The sequence below is a fragment of the Somniosus microcephalus genome, chromosome 5 (assembly GCF_052327205.1).
Source record: "Somniosus microcephalus isolate GS21.2 chromosome 5, FLI_Smic_1.0, whole genome shotgun sequence".
Classification (NCBI taxonomy): Eukaryota; Metazoa; Chordata; class Chondrichthyes; order Squaliformes; family Somniosidae; genus Somniosus; species Somniosus microcephalus.
This window is the reverse complement of record NC_140991.1, coordinates 18291918-18305426: the sequence shown is the minus strand read 5'-3', so window position 1 is coordinate 18305426 and position 13509 is coordinate 18291918. Positions and strand designations below refer to the sequence as shown.

General features: G+C 51.2%; 1 protein-coding gene across 3 annotated transcripts in view; it reads left to right on the top strand.

The window, feature by feature from the left end:
* The window catches only part of plcd1a (phospholipase C, delta 1a), a 181625-nt gene that overhangs the window by 102995 nt on the left and 65121 nt on the right, over positions 1 to 13509 (top strand). For all 3 annotated transcript variants that reach the window (XM_085987393.1, XM_085987394.1, XM_085987392.1), the window contains 4 exons: positions 6174 to 6402; positions 9264 to 9393; positions 12278 to 12506; positions 13006 to 13207. In XM_085987393.1, the coding sequence (XP_085843519.1) occupies positions 6174 to 6402; positions 9264 to 9393; positions 12278 to 12506; positions 13006 to 13207 (790 nt within the window). The remainder of the gene's footprint in view (positions 1 to 6173; positions 6403 to 9263; positions 9394 to 12277; positions 12507 to 13005; positions 13208 to 13509) is intronic.

Genomic DNA, 13509 nt, shown 5'->3' with positions numbered 1-13509 from the left:
CCTACCACAGATGTTAGGCTCACTGGCCTGTAATTCCCTGGTTTATCCCTGCTACCCTTCTTGAATAATGGTACTACGTTAGCTGTTCTCCAGTCCTCTGGTACATCCCCTGTGGCCAGAGAGGTTCTGAAAATTTGTGTCAGAGCCCCTGCAATCTCCTCCTTTGCCTCACACAGCAGCCTGGGATACATCTCGTCCGGGCCTGGGGATTTATCCACTTTTTGGCCTGCTAAAACCGCTAGTACCTCCTCCCTCTCGATGCTAATATGTTCAAGTATATCACAGTCCCCTTGCCCGATTTCTATGTCTACATCGTCTTCCTCCATAGTGAACACAGATGCAAAAAATTCATTTAAAACCCCGCCTACATCATCTGGCTCTACACACAGATTGCCACTTTGGTCCCTAATGGGCCCTACCCTTTCCCTGGTTATCCTCTTGCCCTTAATATACTTATAAAACATCTTAGGATTTTCCTTTATTTTGCTCGCCAGTGTTATTTCATGGCCCCTCCTCGCTCTCCTAATTTCTTTTTTAAGTATGCCCCTGCACTTTTTATACTCCTCTAGGGCTTCCTCCGTCTTTAGTCTTTTGTACTGCCAAAAGCCCCCCTTTTTTTCCTAATGCATTTTTGTATATCCCTTGTCACCCAAGGTTCCCTTTGCTTGTTGGTACCACCCTTGACCTTTACGGGAACATGTTGGCATTGTACTCTCTCTATTTCCCTTCTGAAAGTCTCCCACTGCTTTGATGTGGATTTTCCTATAAGTAGCTGCTCCCAGTCCACTTTGGCCAGATCCTGCCTTATCATATTAAAATCGGCCTTCCCCCAATTTAGAACCCTTATTTCCGGGCCGTCTTTGTCTTTTTCCATGACCACCTTAAATCTCACCGAATTATGGTCACTGTCGCCAAAATGCTCTCCTACTGACACTTCCACCACTTGCCCGGCTACATTCCCTAGAATTAGGTCCAGTACCGCCCCCTCTCTTGTAGGACTTTCTACACGCTGGCTCAAAAAGCTCTCCTGGATGCACTTTAAGAATTCTGCACCCTCTAAGCCTTTCACACTCTGACTATCCCAATTAATATTGGGGAAGTTGAAATCCCCCACTATTATTACCCTATTATTTTCGCACTTCTCTGAGATTTGCCTACATATCTGTTCCTCTATCTCCCCCTGACTGTTTGGGGGCCTATAGTACACTCCCAGCAAAGTGCTTGCCCCCTTTTTGTTTTTAAGTTCTACCCATATGGCCTCATTAGAGGAACCCGCTAATATATCATCCCTCCTTACAGCAGTAATTGACGCCTTAATTAATATTGCAACACCCCCTCCCCTTTTACACCCCCCTCTGTCTCGCCTGAAGATTCTATACCCCGGAATATTGAGCTGCCAGTCCTGACCCTCCCTCAACCATGTCTCCGTGATAGCAACAATATCGTACTCCCATGTGTTCAACAACAACTTCAGTTCATCCACCTTATTTGCAAGACTCCTTGCATTAAAATAAATGCCTTCCAGCCTTGCCATATTCCCTTTTGCCTTCACATATTTGCTCTGCCTTCCCAGCTGACTTGTTTTTTCCTCCGTCTTTCAGATGAGACATTAAACCGATGTCCCGTCTGCTCTCTTAGGTGGATGTAAAAGATATCACGACACTATTTTGGAGAAGAGCAGGGTAGTTATTCCTGGCGTCCTGGCCAACGTCACAAAAAAAAACCCAGATTACCTGGTCATTATCACATTGCTGTTTGTGGGAGCTTTCTGTGCGCTAATTGGCTGCTGCGTATCAGGGTTCCGGAAATGGACTTGGTTGGGGGGGGGCGTCCTCCCTCCCCTCCCCTCCTGTGCTAGGGGGTTGGTATGTGGGGGGGTGGGGAAAATCCAGCCAGGGTGACCTCTCCCAATCACAACAGCAGCCCCAGGTTTAAAAAAAAATGCACATAAGGAAGAGGTCAGGGAAGGGTTTCCATATGCTGCCTTCCACAGTCCAATAGGCTGACCACACTCTCACACGTGAAGAGTCGTGGCAATGGACAAGGCGCTGGGCGGAGAGAGGGGGTGGTGGGGAGGTGTTGGTGGGAAGAGCTTGCTGTATTTCAAGAGGGTGATTTCTTTTTAAACGGCATTGCTCTGCAACTAGGGAACGGCCCCCTATTTATCTCTTGTCTCCTTTATCCATTTCCTGCAGGGAAAGTTCTGTTTGGCCGTGGTGGAACCTCTGGCCAGCACTTCCTGTTCTTGGAGGCTCTTCACGCTGCCTGAGCCGCCCTTGTGTTTTCAGGAGATGTTCTGTTCCATCTGGGACTGGGAGGCGGCGGCCGTCTTTTAAAATGCCGCGAGGGATCCCAGGTTCCGTTTCCCGCTCCCACCCTGCGGCGCTCATGCAGATGAGATCGACGACACAGATTTAACCAGTTGCCCGCTGACTGCTGCATCAGTCAGACGGTCCTGGGTTTGCTGTCTCGCTCCTGACACTTGAGCACCAAAACCGGGCTGACGCTCCCCAGTGCAGTACTGAGGGAGCGCTGCACTGTCGGAGGTGCCGCCTTTCGGTTGACCCGTCTGCCCCTCTCGGGTGGATATTAAAGATCCCACGGCCACTATTTGAAGAAGAGCAGGGGAGTTCTCCCCAGTGTCCCGGCCAATATTTATCTCTCAACCAAGATCACTAAAACAGATTATCTGTTCATTATCACATTGCTGTTTGTGGGAGCTTGCTGTGCGCAAGTTGGCTGTTGCGTTTCCTACATTCTTCTTCTTCTTCTTCTTAGGCAGTCCCTCGGAACCGAGGATGACTTGCTTCCACATTACAAATGAGTTCTTGGGTGACTGATGAGTCCAATGCGGGACCTACAGTCTCTGTCACAGGTGGGGCAGACGGTGGTTGAAGGGGCGGGTGGGTGGGGTGCTTAGGTTGACGTGAGCTCCTTGCGCTGCCTGCGCTTGGCTTCCGCTTGCTCCCGGCGAAGAGACTCGAGGTGTTCGGCGCCTTCTCGGATGCTTCTCCTCCACTTTGTGCGGTCTTGGGCCAGGGATTCCCAGGTGTCAGTGGGGATGTTACACTTTTTCAAGGAGGCGTTGAGGGTGTCCTTGAAGCATTTCCTCTGCCCACCTGGGGCTCTCTTGCCGTGCCGGAGCTCCGAGTAGAGTGCTTGTTTTGGGAGTCTCGTATCGGGCATGCGGACAATGTGACCCATCCATCGGAGCTGATTGAGCGTGGTCAAAGCTTCGATGCTGGGGATGTTGGCCTGAGCAAGAACACTGACGTTGGTGCACCTATCCTGCCAATGGATTTGGAGGATCTTGCGGAGGCAGCGTTGGTGATACCTCTCCAGTGCTTTGAGATGCCTGCTGTATATGGTCCATGTCTCTGAGGCATACAGCAGGGCGGGTATCACTGCTGCTCTGTAGACCATGAGCTTAGTGCCGGGTTTCAGATCCTGGTCTTCAAACACTCTCTTCCTCAGGCGACTGAAGGCAGTGTTGGACTTCGTCGTTGACGTCTGCCCTTGTTGACAGTAGGCTCCCAAAGTATGGAAAGTGGTCCACGTTGTCCAAGGCCTTGTCGTGGATTTTGATAATTGGAGGGCAGTATTGTGTGGAGGGGGCAGGTTGGTAGAGGACCTTTGTCTTATGGATGTTTAATGTAAGGCCCATGTTCTCGTACGCTTCGGTGAAGGTGTTGACGATGGTTTGGAGTTCGACCTCCGAGTGAGCGCAGACGCAAGCGTCGTCTGCATACTGTAATTTGATGACAGAGGATGGGACGACCTTGGATCTGGACTGGAGGCGACGGAGGTTGAACAGTTTCCTGTTTGTTCTGTAAATTAGCTCCACTCCAGCGAGGAGCTTACTGAGAGTGAGATGGAGCATTGCAGCACGGAAGATGGAGAAGAGCGTTGGTGCGATGACCCCGGTCCGTATGTGAATTGGGTCTGTGGTGGAACCATTGGTCAGGATCACGGCTTGCATGTCGTCGTGGAGCAGGCGGAGGATGGTGACCAACTTTTGAGGGCAGCCGAATTTGAGGAGGACACTCCATAATCCCTCACGGTTGACAGTGTCGAAGGCCTTTGTGAGATCAAAGAAGGCCATGTACAGCGGTTGTACATTACAACAGTGACTACACTCCAAAAGTACTTAATTAGCTGTAAAGCACTTTGGGGTGGATGTCCTGAGGTCGTGAAAGGAGCTATATAATTGTAAGTTGTTTTTTTTCATAGTTGTGTAGGAGAATGTGAATTACTGTATCCCTGTGTTCGGAATGGGGAAAGGATACCCGGAGCCCTTGCTTGTTATCCAGTGACTCAAAACAGCTAATTCCACCCACGCCCCGCCCAACTCCAATATTCTTATAATTTCTCAACAGAAGTGTACAAAGAAAATGAAAAAAAAACGGCCCTATGATTTTTTTCTCCCGGCTTTTGCTCGCAGCTGTGTCCGGGAGATTTAGCTTTAATTCCTGGAGACTCCGGGACAATCCTGGAGGGTTGGAAAACCCGAAGTGGGCCTCGCACAGCGCAGGCGCCCACTTTGGCCCTGGAAACTGGACGGGGTCCGAGGCTGCAGCTAACCAGCGCACAGGGGGGATCTTATTCCGCCAATCCCGCAACGGGGGAAATGGGAATCGGGGATTTTATGGACGCATCAGTTTCCATGCGGCGGCTAGAAGGCTCTGAACATTTCTAAGCAGACTGTCTCCCGCTCCACTGAAGTGAGGGGCCGGTTCCCTATCTGCGTGTGTGTGCCCTGCTTTAGAAAGCTCGGAGGGAGCCAGGAAATCTGGCTGCCCCTGATAGCCCCGTCGCTGTTTGATTTGTGATACATCTTTGAACCACAGCCAGAACAGCCTGACAGAAGGCTGCTGGAGGGCTTGTCGATCAGGAGCGAATCCTTATCGTTTTATCCCCCGTACCCCTACGGCCCCACCATGACCACGATTCAATTAGAATAGAACAAGGTAATTAAGACAAGTGTTATATTTCATATGAGTTATAACAATGGCAGCATTAGTTGAATTGGAGCTCACAATTTTTAGCATGTCTTTCTCAGTCTCAGTATATCTCTGTCTCTTTCTCGTTGACGCTTTGATGGAGGTGTTCACAATCATGAAGGGTTTTGATAAGAGTAAATAAGGAGAAACGTTTTTTTATTTTTTAAAAACTTGCTCTATCTCTATTCATAGGCTGTCTGTGTTGGTGGGGGGGCGCGGGCTTAAGACGAACTTTCATTTATATAGCACCTTTCTCATCCAAGAAAGACTTGCCTTTAAATAGCTCCTTTCACACCCTCAGGATGCCCCAAAGCGCTTTACAGCCAATGAAGTACTTTTTGAAGTTGTAATGTAGGAAATGCGGCAGCCAATTGCGCACAGCAAGCTCCCACAAACGGCAATGAGATAATGACCAGATAATTTGTTTTTAGTGATGTTGATTGAGGGATAAATACTAGCCAGAACACCGGGAATATCTCCCCTATTCTTCTTCCAACTATAGTATCCTGGGATCTTTTATGTCCACCTGAGAGAGCAGACGGGGCCTTGGTTTACCATCTCATCCCAAAGACGGCGCCTCCGACAGTGCAGCACTCCCTCAGCACTGCACTGGAGTGTCAGCCTAAATTTTTGTGCTCAAGTCCCTGGAGTGGGGCTTGAACCCACAACCTTCTGACTCCGAAGCGAGAGTGCTACCCACTGAGCCACGGCTGACACGGCCGAAGATGAACCCAAAGTGCTTTGCAGCCAATTCATTTCTTTGGACGTGTAGTCACTGTGGTTTTGTAGGCAAAAGCGGTTTCCAGTTGTGCACGAGTAGCAAAATGAGATCAATGAGCAGTTGATCTGTTTTTGGTGGTGGTTGAGGATTAAATATTAGCCAAGGGAGCTCCCTACTCTACTTGGAATGGTGCCATGGGATCATTTACATCCAGGCAGAGAGGGCCTCGGTTTAACGTCTCGTCCGAAAGCTAAAAAGCACCTGCTGTAAACCTCCCAATCCCACTCTCCCACGCTCAAGGGGAGCCCCATCAGAGATGGTGCTGCAATACTGAATCTCCCTTTGAGCTCAGCTCTGCGACGGGATTTGGTTTTTCTTTTGTCCAGCTTGTTGCTGCAGATGAGGTTCCGCCTTCTCTCTGACCTGATCTCTTTGTCGCTGTTCTCCCACAGTCTCAATCGATGACATCCAGGAGGTGCGGCCCGGCCACCAGTCCGAGGGCATGCAGAGGTTCGCCATGGAAATCCCTGCCGACCGCTGCTTCACCATCGTCTTCAAGGGCAGGAGGAAGAACCTTGACCTCATCGCCAGTGACGAAAAGGAAGCCAAGCACTGGATCGAGGGCCTCAATAAGCTCAAGAAGAGAGACTCCACCATGAACAAGAGAGAACGGCTGGACCAGTATCCTTTACTGAGGGTCTCGCGTGCACCAGGCGGGGGGGTGCGGGGAAAAGTTAAAGTGCTGCTTGATCGGCCCCTCATCTGCTAGCCTTAAACATCCAGCCCCCTCCACCACCGGCGTACCATGGCTGCAGTGTGTACCATCCGCAGGCTGCACTGCAGCAACTCGCCAAGGCTTCTTCGACAGCAACTCTCAAACCCGCGACCTTTACCACCTGGAAGGTCAAGGGCAGCAGACGCATGGGAACACCAGCACCTCCACGTTCCCCGCCAAGTCACACACCAGCCCAACTTGGAAGTATATTGGCCGTTCCTTCATCGTCGCTGGGTCAAAATCCTGGAACTCCCTCCCTAACAGCACTGTGGGAGTACCTTCACCACACGGGCTGCAGCGGTTCAAGAAGAAGGCAGCTCACCACCACCTTTTCAAAGGCAATTAGGGATGGGCAATAAATGCCGTCCTTGCCAGCAATGCCCACATCCCAAGACTTGCATTTCCATAGCGGCTTTCACGACCACCGGACGTCCCAAAGTGCTTTACAGCCAATGAAGTACTTTTTGAAGTGTAGTCACTGTTGTAATGTAGGAAACTTGGCAGCTAATTTGTCCACAGCAAGATCCCACAAATAGCAAGGTGATAATGATCAGATAATCTGTTTTCGTGATTTTGGTTGAGGGATAAATATTGGCCCCAGGACACCGAGGAGAACTCCCCTGCTCTTCTTCAAAATAATGCCATGGGATCTTTTCCGTCCACCTGAGAGGGCAGACGGGGCCTCGGTTTAACATCTCATCTGAAAGACGGCACCTCCGACAGTGCAGCACTCCCTCAGTACTGCACTCGATTGTCGGCCTGAATTTTGTCTTTGAGTCCATGGAGTGGGGCTTGTACCCACAACTTTGATTCCGAGGCGAGAGTGCTACCGACCAGGGACGGGCAATAAATGTTGGCTTTGCCTGCGATGCCCACACCCCAAGAATGAATTTAAAAAAAAATCCCGCTGGTAACTTGTAGCATCGCACCATGGTGCGTGTTTAAAAATCAGTAGCTGAGTAGAATCCGGCTTCATTGTAACAGCTGTGTATAAGCGGTGACCAGATACTGCTGCCTCGCACTCTCGGAACAATGGACCCTGGGATCGCTGCCAACTTCTGCTCACAGCCTTTTCTTTCTTCCCATGTCTGCTGTCCTGAACATGGAGACAGCGAGGCCGCGACACCTGATACTGGTGCGTGGGGGCTGGAGGGAGGCGAGATAATGGCCATGGGAACAGATCACAGGAAGCCGGCCCTGGCCTCCCGGCTTCCTGAGGCAGGGTTGCGTCACACAAGGCCACTATTCATGGGCTCGTTCTTGGCTGTCAGCCAGGGCTCAGTGGGTAGCACTACCTGCCTCTGAGCCAGAGGGTCGTGGGTTGAAGTCCCGCTCCAGGCTGACACCCCCAGAGGGAAAAAAATATCCCACAGCACTATTTCAAAGATCAGGGGAGTTCTCCCCACTGTCCTGGCCAATATTTATCCCTCATCCAACATCAATAAAACAGATTATCTGGTCATTATCGCATTGCTATTTGTGGGACCTTGTTCTGCGCGGGTTGGCTGCCGCGTTTCCTAACTCGCACCAAGTCCCGTTCACCCATCACCACTGTGCTCGTTGACCTACATTGGCTCTCGGCCTATCAATGCCTCGATTTTATGATTCTCATACTTGTGTTCAAATCCCTTCATGGCTTCACCCCTCCCTATCTCTGTAATCTCCTCCAGCATTTTTTATTATTCGTTCCTGGGATGTGGGTGTCACTGACGAGGCCGGCATTTATTGCCCATCCCTAATTGCCTTTGAGAAGGTGGTGGTGAGCTACCATCTTGAACCGCTGCAGTCCGTGTGGTGAAGGTGCTCCCACAGTGCTGTTAGGAGGGGAGTTCCAGGATTTTGACCCAGCGACGATGAAGGAGCGGCCAATATATTTCCAAGTCAGGATGTTGTGTGACTTGGAGTGAACTTGGAGGTGGTGGTGTTCCCATGTGCCTGCTAGGTGGTAGAGGTTGCGGGTTTGGCAGGTGCTGCCGAAGAAGCCTTGGCGAGTTACTGCAGTGCATCTTGTAGATGGTACACACTGATAACACTCCTGTGAAGCGTCTTGGGACTCTTACCTACGTTGAAGGCAAGTTGTTGTAATCTTTTGGTGATGATGTTTTTGTCGTCGTATGATCCTACCACTGTAGTGCAAAGCTTTGAAAATAATTAAATGAAATAAATGGTTTGTTTCAGAGCCAGAATTCACAAAGGTATCATAGCCAGATGCCAATCCGATCGGCAGTAGTGATGTGAATGCATTATGTGCCCTAGTGGCTCCCTCTACTGTCTGGCTCGTCCCACCACACAATGTGTATGTACACTCTGCGGAGATGCTGAATGTAGAGGGTGACACTTGTTTCAAAGGGTGTCTCATTCGTACACAGTTGGTTCTCTCCGACAAGATCAAGCCAGACCTGTAATCATCTGAAAAGTGGCTTAAATTTGGCGGTGAAAATCACTAATAGTCTGCAACAAAACCTTTTTGATCCTTCTCCCGCAAGGTGGCGTATTGACTGAACCATGAAGACACTCAGTAGTAGCTAACTATGAGTGGATAGTAACTAGTAAAGGGCTGGTAGTAGCTAATGATCAGTTGGTAGTAGTTAATGAGCTTGTCGTAACTAACTGGTAGTATTAACGAGAGGCTGGCAGTGTGAACGAGGGGCTGGTAGTATCTAATGATGAGTTTAAAGCCTCGAGTGTTTTAGTTCGGGGTTTGGGAGGGGTTGCTACAGCCCTGTTGCCCTGTCTGTTTGAGTTGTTTCCTTGCATCACCCTGTAGATGGTTCCACATTTATCTCCAAAAGGCCGATGTCAACAAAGACAATCAAATGACTTTGGATGAAGTGAAGCAATTTCTGCACATGATTAACATTGAGGTGGATGATTTGTATGCGAGGGACCTGTTCCAGGTACAGTGTTAAAAGTGTGCGATTTCTTTCTCAAGTTTCCCTCCCCTGGGGGCACTGGCTTTCTCTAGGGTGTGGCTGTGTGGCACTACCTGTCCTCTGGTACCGCACCCATGTGGCACCACCTGCCCTCTGGTACCACACCCATGTGGCACCAGCAGCCCTCTGGTACCGCACCCATGTGGCACCACCTGCCCTCTGGTACCGCATCCATGTGGCACCACCTGCCCTCTGGTACCGCACCCATGTGGCACCAGCAGCCCTCTGGTACCGCACCCATGTGGCACCACCTGCCCTCTGGTACCGCATCCATGAGGCACCAGCAGCCCTCTGGTACCGCACCCATGAGGCACCACCTGCCCTCTGGTACCGCACCCATGTGGCACCAGCAGCCCTCTGGTACCGCACCCATGAGGCACCACCTGCCCTCTGGTACCGCACCCATGTGGCACCAGCAGCCCTCTGGTACCGCACCCATGTGGCACCAGCGGCCCTCTGGTACCGCACCCATGTGGCACCAGCGGCCCTCTGGTACCGCACCCATGAAGCACGAGCGGCCCTCTGGTACCGCACCCATGTGGCACCAGCGGCCCTCTGGTACCGCACCCATGTGGCACCAGCGGCCCTCTGGTACCGCACCCATGTGGCACTAGCAGCCCTCTGGTACTGCACCCATGAGGCACCAGCAGCCCTCTGGTACCGCACCCATGAGGCACCACCTGCCCTCTGGTACCGCACCCATGTGGCACCAGCAGCCCTCTGGTACCGCACCCATGTGGCACCAGCGGCCCTCTGGTACCGCACCCATGTGGCACCAGCGGCCCTCTGGTACCGCACCCATGAAGCACGAGCGGCCCTCTGGTACCGCACCCATGTGGCACCAGCGGCCCTCTGGTACCGCACCCATGTGGCACCAGCGGCCCTCTGGTACCGCACCCATGTGGCACTAGCAGCCCTCTGGTACTGCACCCATGAGGCACCAGCAGCCCTCTGGTACCGCACCCATGAGGCACGAGCGGCCCTCTGGTACCGCACCCATGAGGCATGAGCGGCCCTCTGGTACCGCATCATGAGGCACGAGCGGCCCTCTGGTACCGCACCCATGAGGCACGAGCGGCCCTCTGGTACCGCACCCATGAGGCACGAGCGGCCCTCTGGTACCGCACCCATGAGGCACCACCTGCCCTCTGGTACCGCACCCATGAGGCACGAGCGGCCCTCTGGTACCGCATCCATGAGGCACCAGCAGCCCTCTGGTACTGCACCCATGTGGCACTAGCAGCCCTCTGGTACCGCACCCATGAGGCACCAGCAGCCCTCTGGTACCGCATCATGAGGCACGAGCGGCCCTCTGGTACCGCACCCATGAGGCACGAGCGGCCCTCTGGTACCGCACCCATGAGGCACGAGCGGCCCTCTGGTACCGCACCCATGAGGCACGAGCAGCCCTCTGGTACCGCACCCAACTACATTCCTCATATTCGAGCTCAGTTATTCCTCCACAGTGAGCATCACTGCCAACCCCAATCCTGCCCCCACAGGTTTTCCACTAGTGGTCCCTGGTAAGGAACCAGCGGCGGGAAGCTGACTGATTTTCCTCTTCCTCCTCTTAACCTAGAAGGCCAGTAAATAGAGATTGGATCTTGTACCTAAAATTCCATTTTGTCAGCTAGTTGAGGTCAGCATTAGCCTTCTCACAGGGAGGAAAGCTTCCCTCTACTTTGCCACAACCTCAGAGAAAGCGACCACTGAGTGACATTTTGCAAGCTGTCCCAAATTAGGAGCCATTTTACGCTGCATTTTGAGACTGTCCAAATAGATTTCAAATATCATTTAACCTTAATTGCATGGAATGTACAGCACAGAAACATGCCATTCAGTCCAATTGGTCCACGCCAGTTTTTATGTTCCACACAAGCCTCCTCTCACCCTATCAGCATATCCTTCTATTCTTTTCTCCCTCATGTACTTATCTAGCTTCCCCTTAGATGCATCTATGCTAGTCGCCGCAACTACTACTACGCGAGTTCCACATTCTTACCACTCTCTGGGTAAAGAGGTTTCTCCTGAATGCCCTATTGGATTTATTAGTGGCTGTCTTATATTGATGGCCCCTAGTTTTGGTCTTCTCCACAAGTGGAAACACCTTCTCATCTGCATCTACCCTTTCATAATCTTAAAGATCGGGTCACCCCTCAGCCTTCTCTTTTCTAGAGAAAAGAGCCCCAGCCTCTTCATCTTTCCTGGTAGGCATAACCTCTCAGTTCTGGTACCGTCCTTGTAAACCTTCTCCAGTTCCTCAATATCCTGTTTTATAATACGGAGACCGGAACTGTGCCAACATTGAGAAAGACTTTTACCCCATCAGTCTGTGCTGGAGGTGCGACCAGGTTTGTACTTTGCCCTCTCCCTCGTTCTGGTTGTTGATTGTGCTCCCAACAGCTGTCCTGGTCCATGGGGCCCTGTCCCCTTACGCCTTGGTTTCTCCATTTGAAAACCATTTAAAATCGTGAAGGGTTTAGATCGAGTAAATAAAGAGAACTGTTTCCAATGGCTGAAGGGTCGATCACCAGAGGTCACAGATTTAAGGTGATTGGCAAAAGAACCAGAGGCGACATGATGCAAACCTTTTTTACGCAACGTGTGCTTAGGATTTGGAAGGTGCACTGCCTGATAGGGTGGTGCTTCCCGCAGATTCAATAGTAGCCTTCAAAAGGTGATTGAATAAAAAATTGCAGGGCTATGGGGACAGAGCGGGGGAGTGGGACTAACTGGATTGCTCTTCGAAAGAACCGACACAGACTCGATGGGCCAAATAGCCTCCTTCTCATCATTGTTTTCTTTCGCCTTATTGGGTTCAGACTGAGTTCTCCTTTCCATTCCACAGAAATGCGACAAGTCCAAAGACGGTACCATCCACGGCAAAGAGATCGAGGAGTTTTACAAGCTGGTGACGGAGCGGGAAGAGATTAACACCATCTTTGAGGCCTACTGTGACAAGGATTACGTCATGACCGTGGAGAAGCTGACTGAGTTCCTACGGAAGGAGCAAAGGGAAAGCGCGACCCGCGAAAAGGCGGCAAAACTCATTCAAAAATATGAACTGAACGAGGAAGGTAAGACACTGCGCTGCCATGGCCCTCACTTTGAAGTAGGGTTGCCATACTCTGCTTGAATGTTCTCCGGGAGGTTTCATCACGTGACCTCCTGCCCCCAACCGCCCCGCCCCCACGCACACGCCATTAGTCGCCCGACACGTCTGTGCACGCGGTGCCCGGCCTTCCCACAGCCAATTGGTAAACTAAAAAGAGTCTTCATTATCCGATTGGATGATTCTTGACTCTCAGTCAAATGGCCATTCCCCCCCAGCACCCAAGTATCAATATTTTTATAACTAATAAACAGAAGTGTTCGAAGAAAATGGAACAAACACTTTTTTTTGAATATCCCGATGATTTTTCTCCTGGGCGTTGCTCGCAGCAGTGTCCTGGAGATTAACCTTCAATTCCTGGAAACTCCAGGGCAATCCTGGTGGATTGGCAATCCTACTTTCAAGCCTTAGTCGGACTGGGATACGACGCGGATGATAATAACGGCTTTTTGTTTTGTCCTTAGCGAAGTACGAGTCCCTCATGACCAAGGACGGTTTTATGTGCTACCTGATGTCACCAGACGGCGACATTTTCAACAAGGAACACAACAAGCTTTATCAAGACATGACAAAGCCCCTCAATCAGTATTACATTTCGTCCTCTCATAACACCTACCTGACAAACGACCAGCTTGAAGGACCCAGCAGCATTGAGGCCTACATCCGGTACTGAAGCCTCATGTGGAAAAATAGCTTGAAGTTGGAGGGGGATTGCCGTGTCTCTTAGAACGGGCACTGGGCGTGGTAGAGTGTCTTTGTTATTGGAGAGGGAGAGTTATATAGAGTAGAGTGCCTCTGATTGGAGGGATGGAGGAGTTGGATGGAGTAGAGTGTCCCTGTGATTGGACGGGGAGTTGGATGGAGTAGAGTGTCTCTGTGTTGTGCCCCCCACCCCTTCCCTCGGGTGACAGGTAATACAGTACAAAAGCAAGGAAGTTATGCTAAACCTTTATGCTAAACCACTGGTT